The following is a 14,881-nucleotide window of genomic DNA, read 5'->3' as shown; positions in this document are numbered from 1 at the left end:
AAAACTTTACCTTTGTACTTATATTCTGAAACAACAGTTGCACTTCTATATAATCAACTAACATCTTTTAAGAAAATAACAAACTGTCAGATGTTCCTTTAAAGTCTTGTATTTTCTGATAAATTATCTGGTAACTTTTAGTAGTACTTACAAACGGTCTTAAAATAAGAGTGAGGTTCACTTTTTAGTCCATAACTCAGAGCATAGACTTTAATGTTGTATGTAGCACCAGGATATAAGTTGCTCAGAACCAGCCAGTGATTGCTGGTAGTCTCTTCTTCTTTGTGACCAGTATCATTTCGGCTGTAAACAACTATGTACGAGTCCTGACGACTAGTAACATCAGATTTCCAGGAAACATTAAATCCTGCACTAAGTGGCTCTAGGAGTTCAATTACAGGTGATGCTGGCACTGCAATTAGAGAATTCAAAACAATCACTTGAAAGTAAGATATAATTTAAATTTTTATCAAAAACAATCATGGATGTTATGATTTTTATAGAGATAGTCTAAACAAGGACAAAAAAACAAACAAACTGGGCTATATTTAGATAGTTCAATTACAAAATCCTTAAAGCCCAACAAATTCTTCAAATAGAACATGAAATTAATGTAAGTGTTAATAAGAAGTTAGTCACAAGAAATGCAAAGAGAAATAAACTGAAAACTTTACATAAGTATTTGTGTACAAATACAAAAACTAAAATCAATATAATGTTAAAAGTTTCTGATGATGGTGGGGTTGTACCAAACAAACATTTCTTTACTGTGTACTTTTAACTTTGTTGTACTTTCAGTTTATTTACATAGAATAAATATTACTGTCAAAAACAGATAACTCAGAAACCAATTAACCTCATATAATGAATACAAAAAAACTAAATTCATATACATATCAAACTGTATTAACTTTTTAAACCTGAGCAGGTGCTGTCAACATCTGGCTGAAAATCCCAATTTACCCATCAGACAGTGACAACATCTGATAACAATGTACCTCAGAATAGCTGGTATGGGTATTAACACTTTTATTGATAAGCAGAGAACAACATTTCGACCTTCCTAGGTCATCTTCAAGTTAACAAAGAAAGTTTGCAACTGACTGTTGCTAGACACATGTCTTAGGAATGAAAGTATAAGTGGGTACAGGTCAGCTGCAAACTCTCTTTGTTAACCTGAAGATAACGTAGGAAGGTCAAAACATTGTTTTCTGCTTATCAATAAAAATGTTAATACCCATACCAGGCATTCTGAGAAACATTTTTACTTCAAGTGGGTTTCTTGTCATCAAGAACATCTGATAACATTTATGTTTCTTTGTCTGAAAAACTAATCCAAACCATGTTATTATCCACCTTTTACAAATTGACTGGAAGTTCCATGAAGCGCTGTCATTTGTTTTGAAAATAACTTCAGATAACAAGTGTTTGAGACTGAATTTTTTTAGTTTTTAGTGTTTTCTTCTGAAGTCTAACAGTTTGTTTGCATTGTGTGAGGAAACAGACCATCAAAATGTTTTACTACTGAATAAGCAATGAGTCTGTTCAATCAGTCAAATGAAGAAGAGCATGATGATGATAGTGATTCTGATCTTGAACTTCAGTTTGGAAGAGACTCTAGTAATGAAGGTGACTCAGAACATTCATCAATGCCCTGTTATAGTGCTTTTCAATCAGCTGATCAGAGGGGGTTATCGCCCCAAACAGGAACTACTGGTTCAAACAGGTCGTGAAAATGAGCCTCAACTAGATTTGATCCACCTCCTAGATCTATGTTCACTACCAGAGCCAGATATCATGATTGGGCTGATGTAGATCTGCAAGATAAGTCAGCCACAAGTAATGACTTTGAGCATTTGCCAAAGAATGAGCATGGCCCTTGTATACATGCTGACAGCAATGATAACTTTAAGCCTCTCAACTATTTTAGAGCTCTGCTTACATAAGATCTAAGTAATGCTCTCATCACTGCTATCAACAAGTAAGACAAAGTGCAAGTTACAAAAAATACAGTTACTCTAAGACAGTTGAGATATTTGAACTGGACTTCTTTTACCCACTATGAGCTGCTGAAGATTTTTGCAATAACAGCATTAACGGACATCAACAAACAACCTAGCATTCAAGACCGTTTTGTCACACACCATTCTATCACCAAATGCTCAATAAGGAAAAGTTTGAGGCTATTTACTGAACAAAGCTTCACGTAGATACCACTGAAGAGAAAAACACAATTAAGAAAATTAATATTTTACAAATGATAATGAAAATTAGTGGGAAATTATAACAATAATTCTGACAAAATGCACAAAAATTAATGGTTTAAAAGAGTTAAATCCTGTGAAGATTTATTCTTACATAATGTCTATCACAAATATATATCAGGTAAATTCATATATATCAGGTAAATTCAACTTTGCAGTTACATCTGAAAACTCTGTATTTGAAACATACTTTTTAATAATAATATATAACTCACTTGTAGCTTGGTAAACAAGGCTGATTTCACTATGAACACCTTTACTCACAGCAACAACACTAATAGAGTAATTCCTCCCCGGTAGTAGGTTGCTCACACGATACTGCATCTCTTGAATAACTTCAACACTTCCATCACTGTTAAAGGCCTCAAGTTCTTGGTATTTGAGCTATATTATTATTAAATGATTTAGTAACAAATTAGTAAACTAATAATGATCAGTAAAATAGCAAGAATAAAGTACAAATTTGTTTTCACTAGAAACACAAACTAACTTTAACATTTGAGGTAAAGGATCCAAAAATTAATCAAAGTAACTTTTTAGTTGATACATTAAACTAACAAAAACTACTAAGCTAAACGTTAAGGGTAGTTTTAGAGGAAGTTCCCAAACAATCTAAATTATTCAAGAAATATGTTATTGTAGTATGTTTTACATTGGACTTGTTCCAGTTAACTATTGATGGAAATAAGGCAATGCCCACCAAAGGTAATGTAATTATTTTTCTTGATTTTGTTTGTATATAAATGTTAGCTCACATTTCATTAGAGTGAATAGAATTGTACAATTTTTACAGTTATCTGATTTTCTACCTTTATGACCTCTACAACACACTATTTTTTGTTGTTTAGTGAAATTTTCAAACCTTGAGAAATAAAAATGCAAAAGTGAAAAATTATGAATATAAATAGTACTGTTTATCAAATGAAACAATTAATAAAAATATTGCACATAATTTTTAGTACTAATTCTTACTTATTACTGAGAAAGGCATCAGAAATAAGATTTAAAGCAACTAGAACACTTACCAGAAAGGAATCTTGAGTACTGTTATTGCCTGGCTGCCATTCTATTACAATTTCTCCAGGTTTTCCTAACATTGTGCTTAGTCCTACAACTGGTAATGGCCCTACAGATTAAAATAACTCAAAATTAAATGTCGAATTAAAACATAAAAATGAGTATAACTGGAATTACTTCACAGAAAATGTAGCAGAAGCTAAAAGAAATATAAAAGCTAGTCTCTCTAGACAAGGCTACATATATATGTGTATCTCTATATATATAATCATTGAAAAATCATTTGGTTATTGACCATTATAATATTCTGTAGGTTTTCAATATTTTTTAAGTTAAATAAATTTCTAAGCAATATTATGAAGAAACTTATTGTTATTAAACCATGAAGTATAACCTGATGTAGGTTAAAACACTGATGGATGTTGTGATAAAAACAAACGTATATTTAGAGAACAGAAAATCTTCTGATTTCTTATACAATATTTCAAATTCTAAATCTACTTTATACAGAATAGTATCAGCAATAACACAAGATTTCCATATAGACTAATGACTAAAATATGACATGGAAATGTTCTATTCCTTAGTTTCACCCACAAACTCAGTTGTTTTGTCAATAACTAATAAGCAGCAAACATTTAGTGTAAATGACTAAACTAGATCTTACTTGTGGTGATATTGGTCATAACTGGCCAACTTGCAACAGTACCACTAACAGTCTTCACATCTATTTCATATGTTTTGCCAGGCTCTAATCCATTATCAAATGGAACTATTCTCTTTTCATCCTTCTTAACAACACGTCTTACAGCAGTTCTTAAGCCTATTGAAATTTGGTAGCGATCAAATTCTGATAATGATTTTGGAGGCGACCATAAAACATCAACAGAGTATGGTGTCAGAGTTTTCAAGTCAAATGTAACATTTGTGGGTGGAAGGGGAACTAAGAAGAAAATATAATAATAATACATATATATCTACTGTATGCATATAATGACATTAATAATACGTGCATTACATGATCTTATGATCTGACAGTATTAGTTAAAAAAACTATAATGGATTTATAATCATTGTTACTTATACAAACAATAATTCAACAATTAACTAATTATTATTTACTTCTTTTACTAAAAGAATAAAATAAGTTATTATTGACTTGCTCTTTGGGCCTAATTTCTATATTATGCTAGCTGTAACTTACAAAATCTTTAAAAAATTAAAATAGATATAAAACAGTTGCTATTGCATTAAACATTCTAAGTGACGAATGTACAAACAAAATGAATTATTCATGTAAGTATCTTTTTATTACATATCCTATGTCTACCAAACAGTTTAACACATACCTGTTCGGTACTCAGCCTCTGTTGGTGCACTAATTTCACTTTCACTAACAGTCTGAACTGAGATGTTATAAGCTCTTCCAGGAACAAGTCCATTAAAAGCTACCTGTGCAGGCCCAGGTGGCTCCCCTTCTTTATCTACAAAAAGCACTGATTGCACAGCATCATCAGGTTTGATGCTCACACGATACTGATCAAAGATTCCTGATGGATATGGTGGTTGCCAAAGCACCAAAAGAGTGGTTTCATTTCTAAACCATACAATGAACCTTCCAGGTGTACTTGGTTCTGTAAACATAAGTTTCTAAATTACTTTCTCAAGTCCATTCATCAGGCCTGGATTTATAATACAAGGTCAGTTAACTGTTCATGCAGTACATAAGATATAAGAATTCTAGATAACAGAAATTTATATTTTGCTCACTATAAATGTGTATTTTTAGTTAATAACTTCATTTTTCATATTACTTTTATAATCATTTAATTATGATGAAGCCAAATCAACATGTGTGACTTGATAATATCTAATAATAGTGAAAATTTGTTATTTGATGATTTATTAAGTAAAACTTTGGAAGTTTAATACTCAGGACTTGCATAAATTTATACAAGTTCAAGTTATAGTAGATACTACAATTAATATATATGTTTCAAACATATCCTACTGAGTTTAATATTCAAGAACTACATATAAACCCTTTGAGAAACACAATAAAACGTTCCAGTAAAGAAAAGCAAAAAACAACTTAATGTACCCCAGCCAGCCTTAAAATGCCTGAGATGTGGTAAAAGGCTTCATCATTACTCTATGTGGTAAGTATAGTGTGATGAAAAATTTGTGATACGTTCTTCTTTACTTCAATCATAAGTTCTTAGAATCAAATTAACATGGAAGAAAATCTTACAAAAGCATAGTAACAGTCTTCATGAAAAAAATCTGGACTGCTGGCCTGATTAGGGCAAATAAATAAGAAAAAAAGGCAACAAAAACATCATAGAGAATTATAAATATTAATAGAAATGCATAACTACTAACAAATGAGAAACAAAAATAGAAAGACAGTCCTGAATTTCATTAGGGTATGAACACTATTCTCTAGGTAATGAAATTCATAATTTTTTTTTCCATAGATAAACACACTATATAGTACTATATTATTATTTTCTTTCCAAAAATTCTGAATACTTGCTTGTTGTAAAGTTAGTAGCAACAAATACTGATGATTCACGATTCTTAAACACAGAATAAAGTTGAATTTCATATGTGCCACCAGGAGTAAGGTCTCTTAATCTGAAAGGAGTAGGGTCCTTGTCAAGTTGAATGTTGCGTATTCTGGTTGTATCCTGCTCAGACAAGGGAATAATAGTCATTTGGTAGCCACTATATTCTCCTTCTGCTGGTGGATCCCAGGAGAGATCAACTATTTTCCCCGGAAAAGGCTTAACAGATAAACTAGCGGGAGGATCTGGTTCTGCAACATTCAAGTTTTTTTGTTGTTTTTTCTTGAGATTAAAAAATTGTCTTTTCAATAAATTGCAAAAGCACTACAGTATAAATATAATCTGGAGATTTTTTACAGAAATATATTTTAATTGATGCTACAATGGTTATAACTTGCATTTATTTTATTAAAATACATATATTCATTTAAATTTCAGTAGACAATGCTTGACTTACTCATAAAGTAAACATATTGAACAGCAGTTTTTATTATTAATTACATGATATGTACTTGAATAACCTGAGATATATCTTTCTTAAATCAGTTATTTTATAAATCACTACATAAAGATATTTTGGCTCAAGTAGCATACCTGTTGTTATAACAGATGACCATAACAACCAGCTGACAAAAGATGAATTAGTATAATACAAATAAAACGTATATTCTGTGCCAGGTTGAGCATCACTTATCACAATACCACCAGCTGCTTCTTCAGCAATGAATGTGAAGTTTGGTGCAGGATAACCTCTAGGTGGCAAGTAGTTCAACTGAAACAGCCCATCTTGAAACTCTTCTACTTCCCAAGGAAATGCTAGCTCAATTTCTACTGCTATACATAACTAAAGATAAGAACAATTTAAAAAATGATATATATTTATATATATAGCAAAACTACTCATATAATAATAACACATTTTCATATTTTGCAATACAAATAATTTTTTTTTGTCAGAAGAAACAGAGATAGACCTTGACTGGAACCAGAAGAAGTGAACATGTTTCACCATCTCTACTACATAGGAAATAATAAGAACACATCTTTATGTCTTATTTTGGCATTTCTTCTCTCTTGATCCAATGTTTATGAATATATATATACACACACACACACACGTTTTTTTGTTGTTTTTTTTTTTTTAGTGCCAAGGTATACAATGGGCTACCTATACCCTGTCCACTACAGGAACTCTAAACCCAGATTTTAGTGTTCTAGGCCTATAAACGTTTTGCCGACTGACCGGAGGGAGAAAGTATATACAGCATATTCATATATATTTGCAGGTATGTTACAAACACGGTGAAAGAACATTCAGACATAATAGTATTTATAACTTTTTTGTTATATCACTGATAATCTTTGCACTTACATACAACACAACTCACTTTTCCAATAACTAGAAATCCTTGATTCTTACTCATTAACCAGAAATCAATGGAAGAAAGGGTTGATGTTTACATTCTTTTTACTACTTGTACCCCTATTAGCATAATCGGACCTCTGACATACATGTGAAATCAGATGTCCAACTTCTTAGGTTGTTTTACTGCAGACCTAACAGATGGTATAAGAGAATAACACAAACAGGCTTCTGATATCTGTGAAATCAGTTTCTTTAATTAAGAGCCTTGTATCCATATGTTTCTTATCTACAAATAATGTTAAAATATAACATTTGTTTCATAATTTATACATTTATTTTTCTTGACTAAAGAGAGGTTTTACATCAAGTAAAGAGTAAGAAGTTCATAGCCAAGTCTTTTTTCAAAATTTTATGAAATTAATTGAATGGCATAAAACACATTTCACAAGACAAGCAGATTATTTGAAACATGAATAGAAGTGAGTAAAATGTGTTTTGGATTTAGAAAAGTAGAAATGAATGAGAAATCAAAGAGCATAAACATAAAAACAATTAGTCATTTTTTTCTGATAAGTTTTATATCATTGTATGGCAAAAAACGATTGTTGTACCTTTGTTGCAGATCTTGAATTAGGCAGGCATCAGAAGAACTCAGCTCAGCTGAGAATTGATAGACAATTATTGTTTTGTTTTTGAATTTTACACAAAGCTACACGAGAGCTATCTGCGCTAACGATCCCTAATTTAGCAGTGTAAGACTAACAGCTAGTCACCACCACCCACTACCAACTCTTGGGCCGCCTCCACGGCTGAAAGGACGAGCATGCTTGATGCGACGGGGATTCGAACCCGCGACCCTCAGATTACGAGTCGAACGCCTTAACTCACCTGGCCATGCCGAGCCCAACCATAAAAGAGATAAAAAATACAATAGTAATCTTCACCTTTCAAAGTGGAGATCACATGAAACAGAAAGTTAAAAAAAAGCTGGTGTTGTCGGGGTCCCATTCCCCCTGAAAAATATATGCATATTAATCAAACATTATTCACCAGCTTTTTTATATAATAAACTCGTATTTTATCATTAATAAAAAATAAGCTTTCTTTAAACATTATTACATTTGATTTGATTTCTTTTAATGACTATTTAAATTAAAATTTTGATGCATTCCAGCTTTCTAATTTACCGCCTCCTTGGCGAAACCACTAGATATCACATTTTTCAAATTAAAACATTTATTTTATACGAATGCCAAGAGTTTAATCTGTAGCAGTCAGAAGTTTATTAGTGGGTTTATTGAGACAACAGATGAAATTTATGTTCAGAAAACATGGTTAAAACATTAAATAATAATATTGACTGGAATGTATAATTATTGATATATATTATAATAACGTTGTTGTTTGTAAATAAATATAAAGCACTATATGTGCTTTACTCACCACGGGTATCGAAACCCGGTTTTTAGCATGGTAAGTCAGCAGACATACCGTTATGCCACTGGGAAGATATAAGAATGATTCAATAGTAATTTTTAGTTACTGTCATGCTTCTGTTGATTTACACTACCATTAATTGGAGAAGTTAATCAAAGATATAAATGTTGTAATTATGGGCGAGCCACTCAACTGGCTAAGTAAGCTTGCAGTAAAACAGTGAAGTATTAAGAAAATAGAAAGTTGTTTCCTAGCCAGTATATTTGATACTCATCGTATTTTATATTTTTAGATCGGTAGTAGCAATCGCATATACTGAGTTACTTTGTACATGTAAATTAATTTTTAAGTTAATTTAGTGCAGTTAGCGTGGCTGTAAACGTAGGTTTACAACAATTTGTGTTTGTGTGTGTGTTTTCTTATAGCAAAGCTACATTGAGTATCTGCTGTGTCCTTCGATGGGAATCGTATCCCTGATTTTAACGTTGTAAATCCGTAGACTTTCCGCTGTCCCAGCGGGTATTTACAACAAATTACGAAGTGTAATTTTGTAAAGAATTATAAGCCTGAAAATAAATATTAAAAAGGATCTAATTTGTTATTGTTATGTAGACTAGATGTTGAATTACTGCTGTATTATCTGTTACTGAAAGACCTTTCGGGACTGAATCAGTCATGATGTTACAGAATTCAGTTCCAGAGCTAAGCTGGCCAATTCAACATCAGCCAATCGCCAAACAAACAGACTGTGATAGCAAGGTACCATGGGAATTATGCCAAACTCAGCTTCAAATCATTTCTAGAATGAACGGGAGAATTAGCGGACAGCAAGCCATTCATCTTGCTACCAATTTAAAATGACCACTATTCACAACATTGAGTAACTTACAATTGATTACCACAACAACTATCAAGCATTGGTAGTCTTATCCAACAGGTTCAGAATTTTGCATCAGAAATAAGTATCCAGGGCAAAATTTCACATCAGAGTATGGAGGAAAGAAAAGACATTAGCATGGCATGAAGAAGATCAGGCTTGCCCAATGATTTTACCCAGACATTCCTAACGTAATGGTAGATTCGTTAACACGTGACCATTATATACATGTCACAGCAGATGAGAATATGAGTATCAAACTGAAACAAAGTAGATGTATGTTTTTAAAGGAAGCTGTACTGTTAGTAAAGATATTTGAATCCATCAAAACTATAGATAAACTATTACGATGCCATGTAAAAGTTACAGAAATGCTGGACTCTATAATACTGAAACATCAATTACCTCTCTTGAAAATGCTAATAAATTGAAAGTATTAGTTAGAACATTATTTTAAAAACTGAAAATAGGAAGTAAACCTCAAAATAAAAAGAGTTTTATAAATAACTTGAAGGAACATATTGCCGAAAAGATCTTTATGGAACAAAGTATACTCTCGAAAGATACCACAGAGAGATAATTATTATAGATGTGGGACACCTAGCTATTACAACCAAACTAAAACACTGAGGAAGCAATGCCCCAATGATAAGTCTTCAAGCTCAACTAAATCAAAGAAACAACAAAGAGCTAACCAGACATCAAAAATTTTTTTTTTTTTTAATCTGGCAATTCAAGCTAAAGGACTTCCAATGTGATCTTCTTTAAAAGTATGTTAGTAAGAGCACAGTCACTTGGGTAAATTCCGAGAAGATATGATCAGAAGAAACATAACCCGCTGAGGCATCCTTGTCGAGACTACTCCTATAATATCATCAAGAATAGATCTTCCAGTGGATTCATTCGACCACTGTTAGATATTCACAACTGTTTCAATCTAAGTTTAATGAGAATGTTATGATTCAGGTATTTTATATAATGGTACTGTTAAATTTAATTACTTCTAGAATCGACAGTTTATCGCAAGTTTATGTAACTGTTTAAGATTCATAGTCCATTATGTGTAGTCCACTAGTTACGAATTGGTAGTTGTTATATTATTGCATTATATTACTAGAACCTTCTGAGTTTTCTCGTTGTTTTAATTGAATATTTATTAGCTATATGCGACTCTTTTAATTTAAGCATAACGTGAGTGTTAAATTTAGCTATTTTTAGAAGTGAGAGTTTATCAAAGATTTGTTTATGTAATTCTATAAATCATGGGTTGTGTACTTCAATGGTCGTAAACTGGCGATTGTTGTACCAATTATTAGAACCTTCTAAGTTTTTCTCGAACATTATTGCCTTATTATAACTTGTAATGGGTCAAACATTTTAGACCTCAGTTAGACTGTTTATAAATACGAGTTCAAAATGTAATTCAAGTAAGACAAAATTAGTTAGTGAGCGATATAATAAAACAGATCTAGATTGCGTGTTTGTGAGTTTAGCCATAAAAGTTGCATACTGGTGATTGTAAAGTGAATTATCACAGACTGCATTGCAATAACAGAGTAGAGAAGAAATAATTTGTCTTTCCATTGTGTTCTAAAGTAATTGAACGAATCTGTGTACACTTTGAAAAAATGAGTTAATTATTTATAGCTGTGAATAGAATTGTGATTATCAACAGTGTAATGAACATTTTTATGCATGTTTGACTTACTTTGATATATTATTTTAAAATAAATGGATGGTGTGCTGTTTGTTTGGTATTGTCATGATATAAAAGACTGTTTTACTTAGATATTGTTAATTTATATATTTTGTGAGTGAATATTTTATTATTGTTTAGTTTTATTCATAACAAGAGAGTTCTAAGCAATTATTTTAAAGTAAATGTTATGACAAATTTAGTTACGTAACTCGGTATGAGTCGTACATTGTATTCATAATTCATTGATGTTAAGGTTATGGAATGTCGCGTTAAATTAAATGTCGAGGATATATATATATATAAACATGTAAATAGTATGGGATGAGCAGAAAACAGCAGACAAAAAAAAACAGAGCAGACGAAGAATGGTCAAGTAAAAGAGATGTTCGGACATAGAAGGAAGGTCTAACGGTTGATATATATTACAGTGAGACTCAGTGTTAAGAGAAATAAGAAGAATAGTTTTTTCGTCAAAGAGTATTCTAAAGGTGTTTACCCTGCTTATGTGGACTTTGACAAAACAAAGAAAAAAGATAGACGTTTATTGAAGGTAGACCCAAATACGAAAAAGTGCAGACTGTTTTAGAACTATAGGATACAACCTTGGTAACTCGACAAACGTAAGTGAACTATGCTCGGATAGTTTGGCGATAGTTGGTGTTGGTGGTGTTTTGAATCAAGCACAAAGCTACACAATGGGCTATCTGTGCTCTGCCCACCACGGGTATCGAAACCCGGATTTTAGCATGTAAGTCCGCAGACATACCGCTGAGCCACTGGGGGGCTTGGCGATAGTAATAGAGAAAAATATTTCTGACTGTCAATTGAAATTCTAAAGGAATTGAACAGGACTTAATGAGCTTTCGACAAAATGAAGAGAACGACACGGCGTTTATGACACGCCTGGGATATAAATAGTGTAAAGAATTTGTTCTAAGTACGTTTAACTTGTTCCAAAATATATATATTATTTTGAAAATGAGTGTGTGTATTTTCTTACTGTAAAACCACATAGGGCTACCTGCTGAGCCCATCGAGGGGAATCGAACCCCTGCTTTTAGCGTTGTAAATCCGGAGACACACCGCTGCAATAGCGGAGAGTTGAAAAGGGTTGAAGTTAAAACTATTCGTGCTTTTTTCAAATTTACCGCTAGCAATTTTAAGATACCTACTGTAAAGAACTCGGCCCGTATATACAAAAACCCGACAAACCTCTTGCTTAAGAAGAAATCCCCCCCACACACACAAAAGACAAAATGGCTGGTGACAACAAGGAAGAACAAGACACAATCCTATTTGCATATGTAGCAAAACAAAGCAAAAATACTTGCTGAATGAACAGATTAGTGGATTTGTTTTCATTTTTGCATTGGAATTGTTGAAGAGCTTCATGATCCAGTAAAAAGGCAGTTTTGATTTAAATGTTACCTCAAGTACACATCAGATTAGGATTTAGTAAATTAGATTAAGATCTGAATAGGTACATTAGTTATAAATACGAGAGTGTACGGGTCAGTTCAATAATTTTTATATCCAGTCAAAGTGATGTATTTAACAAGAAATTATTGTGTTTTTTCTGTTCATCATTTACTTGGTGAGTTACGTACTTGTTTATCAACCCAAGCTACATAAATTGGGCGTACGTCTTACACGTTTTTATTGATGCATTGTATTTGAAGCTAGGCTTACATTTACTTATGGAATTAGTGCTGCAACGTTGTTTGTGCCTTTAGACTTACTACTTGTATGAAAATAAAAGTCGCCTATAAAAACGTTATAAAATGAGTTAACTAATTTGTTATTATACTTATGGGGTATTTGAGTTCTTTTAAATTCACCATATAGTAATTTATACTAACGTAGATATGTAAATAATATTATGCCATTGAGCCTAATGCATTATTTGATATTATGTAGCGGACTAACTGTTTCAGGAATATTAATAAAGATTTCTTTTACTTTCACTAAATGTTAAATAGGAAATATTATTCACACATCTGTATTAATTTACGTTACTATATAGTGTATTAAAACTTACAAACCCTATAAGTATTATAAACACATCATCATTATGAGATATTTAACGGTATTTCTTTGATTTGCTGACTCAAACTGTGCTGATAGATCTTAAACAGAACAATCTGCAGTATAAAGCAGTGTATGACGAATCAACGAATATACAAGTTTGTTTTTGTTTGTTTTTTAATTTCGCGCAAAGCTACACGAGGACTATCCGCGCTGCGAATATAATGGGCCTTTATGTTACAGTTTCTAATTTAAACTTTAAAGAAATGAAAAATAAATCTGTAACATAATAATTTGTTCAGAGAATGTAGACACGGTATTAACAATTAGTATTCCAAATTTTCAAAATAAAATTTCAAAAATTATGTATTATCCGTTTAGACTTTTGAGATGTTAGCAATAATAATGTCATTAGAATGGGTAGAAAAGATAAAGCCAGAAGCAGTAGTTTTATTTTCAAGTTATTTGACTGCATTAATAATTCGTGATGACGAGAAAACCCACTTGTAGAAAAAATTATACGTTTTTAAATATATAATTTGACTGCATTGCTATCAGTCTCAAGCGCAAGACAAAACTTGTTTAAAATTACACATTTGTATAGACAAGTCTTCCATTTGGAAGTTTAGTAAGTTATGGTTAGATACCTTCTCGTACTAGTATTCTTGATAACGAAATTGTATATTAAAAACAGAAAAAAATCGTGTATTTGTAAAAATGAAATTTAAGAGTCTCATTAAAAATTGTGTTTCTTTTGTGGCAAAAACTGTGGAAAACAGAAATCAAAGGAATAGAGATTGTAGACTGATGTAAAAACTAATTTGTGGAGAAAATAGAAGGGAACATTTCTGTAATAAAAAGATTAAGAACTGGTGTACGTGGAATGAATAAATATTTACATCTAATTTACAATCATACAGACGAAAAATGCAAATATGAGTATTGTGTTGTGGCTGATTTTATTGAACAAGCATGTTAGTAATAGAGAGAAAGAAAGCAACTCCACAACTGTTTAACTAAATAAATGGGGTTGGAAGAGTTACAATTCAAGAAATGCTTAGGAACAATAATAAGGATAAAAGTTGAGATATCATTAACTATGTAATTATTATTATTATTTATTAAAAACACAGGGATGTATAATACAAACTTTAAAAGATTTTATGAGTAATTATTGCAGCTTATTCTGTAGCTCTACAAGCATAAAAGTCACAAGGTTCTTTTTGTTACATATTATACAACTTTAGAAAAATATCTAAATATATTCTAGATGCTCTTCTGAATCCTAGAATAAATGGTTCCGATGACGACGACACCAATAATATTGTCCAAAAATGCCACCATTTTTCGCCCTTCACAAACCACTTGAAAAACAAAGTAATGCTAATACTACAAAAATGTTTGATTATTATTTTTCACGCGATAGAAATGTTTCACCACTTTACATGTCATTTGTGCTGCTGTTTTTATCATCGAACACTGTTTTTTAATTCCATTAAGGTTCGTTAATTAGTTCTGTAAGTATTTTGCTAGTTGATATAAATACTTAACGTATACTACAAGGGCTAGTACCTCATTTTGCTTGTTGGAATAGTTTCAACTAACGGGAATATTACATTCCTATTGTAC

General features: G+C 31.6%; 1 protein-coding gene across 3 annotated transcripts in view; it reads right to left on the bottom strand.

Moving 5' to 3' along the window:
* Nucleotides 1-14,881, bottom strand: part of LOC143246321 (tyrosine-protein phosphatase 10D-like) — an 82,805-nt gene that overhangs the window by 31,134 nt on the left and 36,790 nt on the right. For all 3 annotated transcript variants that reach the window (XR_013025917.1, XM_076492859.1, XM_076492871.1), the window contains 7 exons: nt 6,443-6,692; nt 5,818-6,099; nt 4,631-4,915; nt 3,949-4,224; nt 3,290-3,390; nt 2,480-2,648; nt 152-412 (listed from right to left, as the gene is read on the bottom strand). Coding sequence is in view for 2 of the 3 variants with exons in the window: in XM_076492859.1 (XP_076348974.1) it covers nt 152-412; nt 2,480-2,648; nt 3,290-3,390; nt 3,949-4,224; nt 4,631-4,915; nt 5,818-6,099; nt 6,443-6,692 (1,624 nt within the window). In the remaining variant the exon portion in view is untranslated. The remainder of the gene's footprint in view (nt 1-151; nt 413-2,479; nt 2,649-3,289; nt 3,391-3,948; nt 4,225-4,630; nt 4,916-5,817; nt 6,100-6,442; nt 6,693-14,881) is intronic.

The sequence above is a fragment of the Tachypleus tridentatus genome, chromosome 1, assembly GCF_004210375.1.
Source record: "Tachypleus tridentatus isolate NWPU-2018 chromosome 1, ASM421037v1, whole genome shotgun sequence".
Classification (NCBI taxonomy): domain Eukaryota; kingdom Metazoa; phylum Arthropoda; class Merostomata; order Xiphosura; family Limulidae; genus Tachypleus; species Tachypleus tridentatus.
The sequence above is the reverse complement of the archived record's forward strand: the minus strand, read 5'-3'. Positions and strand labels throughout refer to the sequence as shown.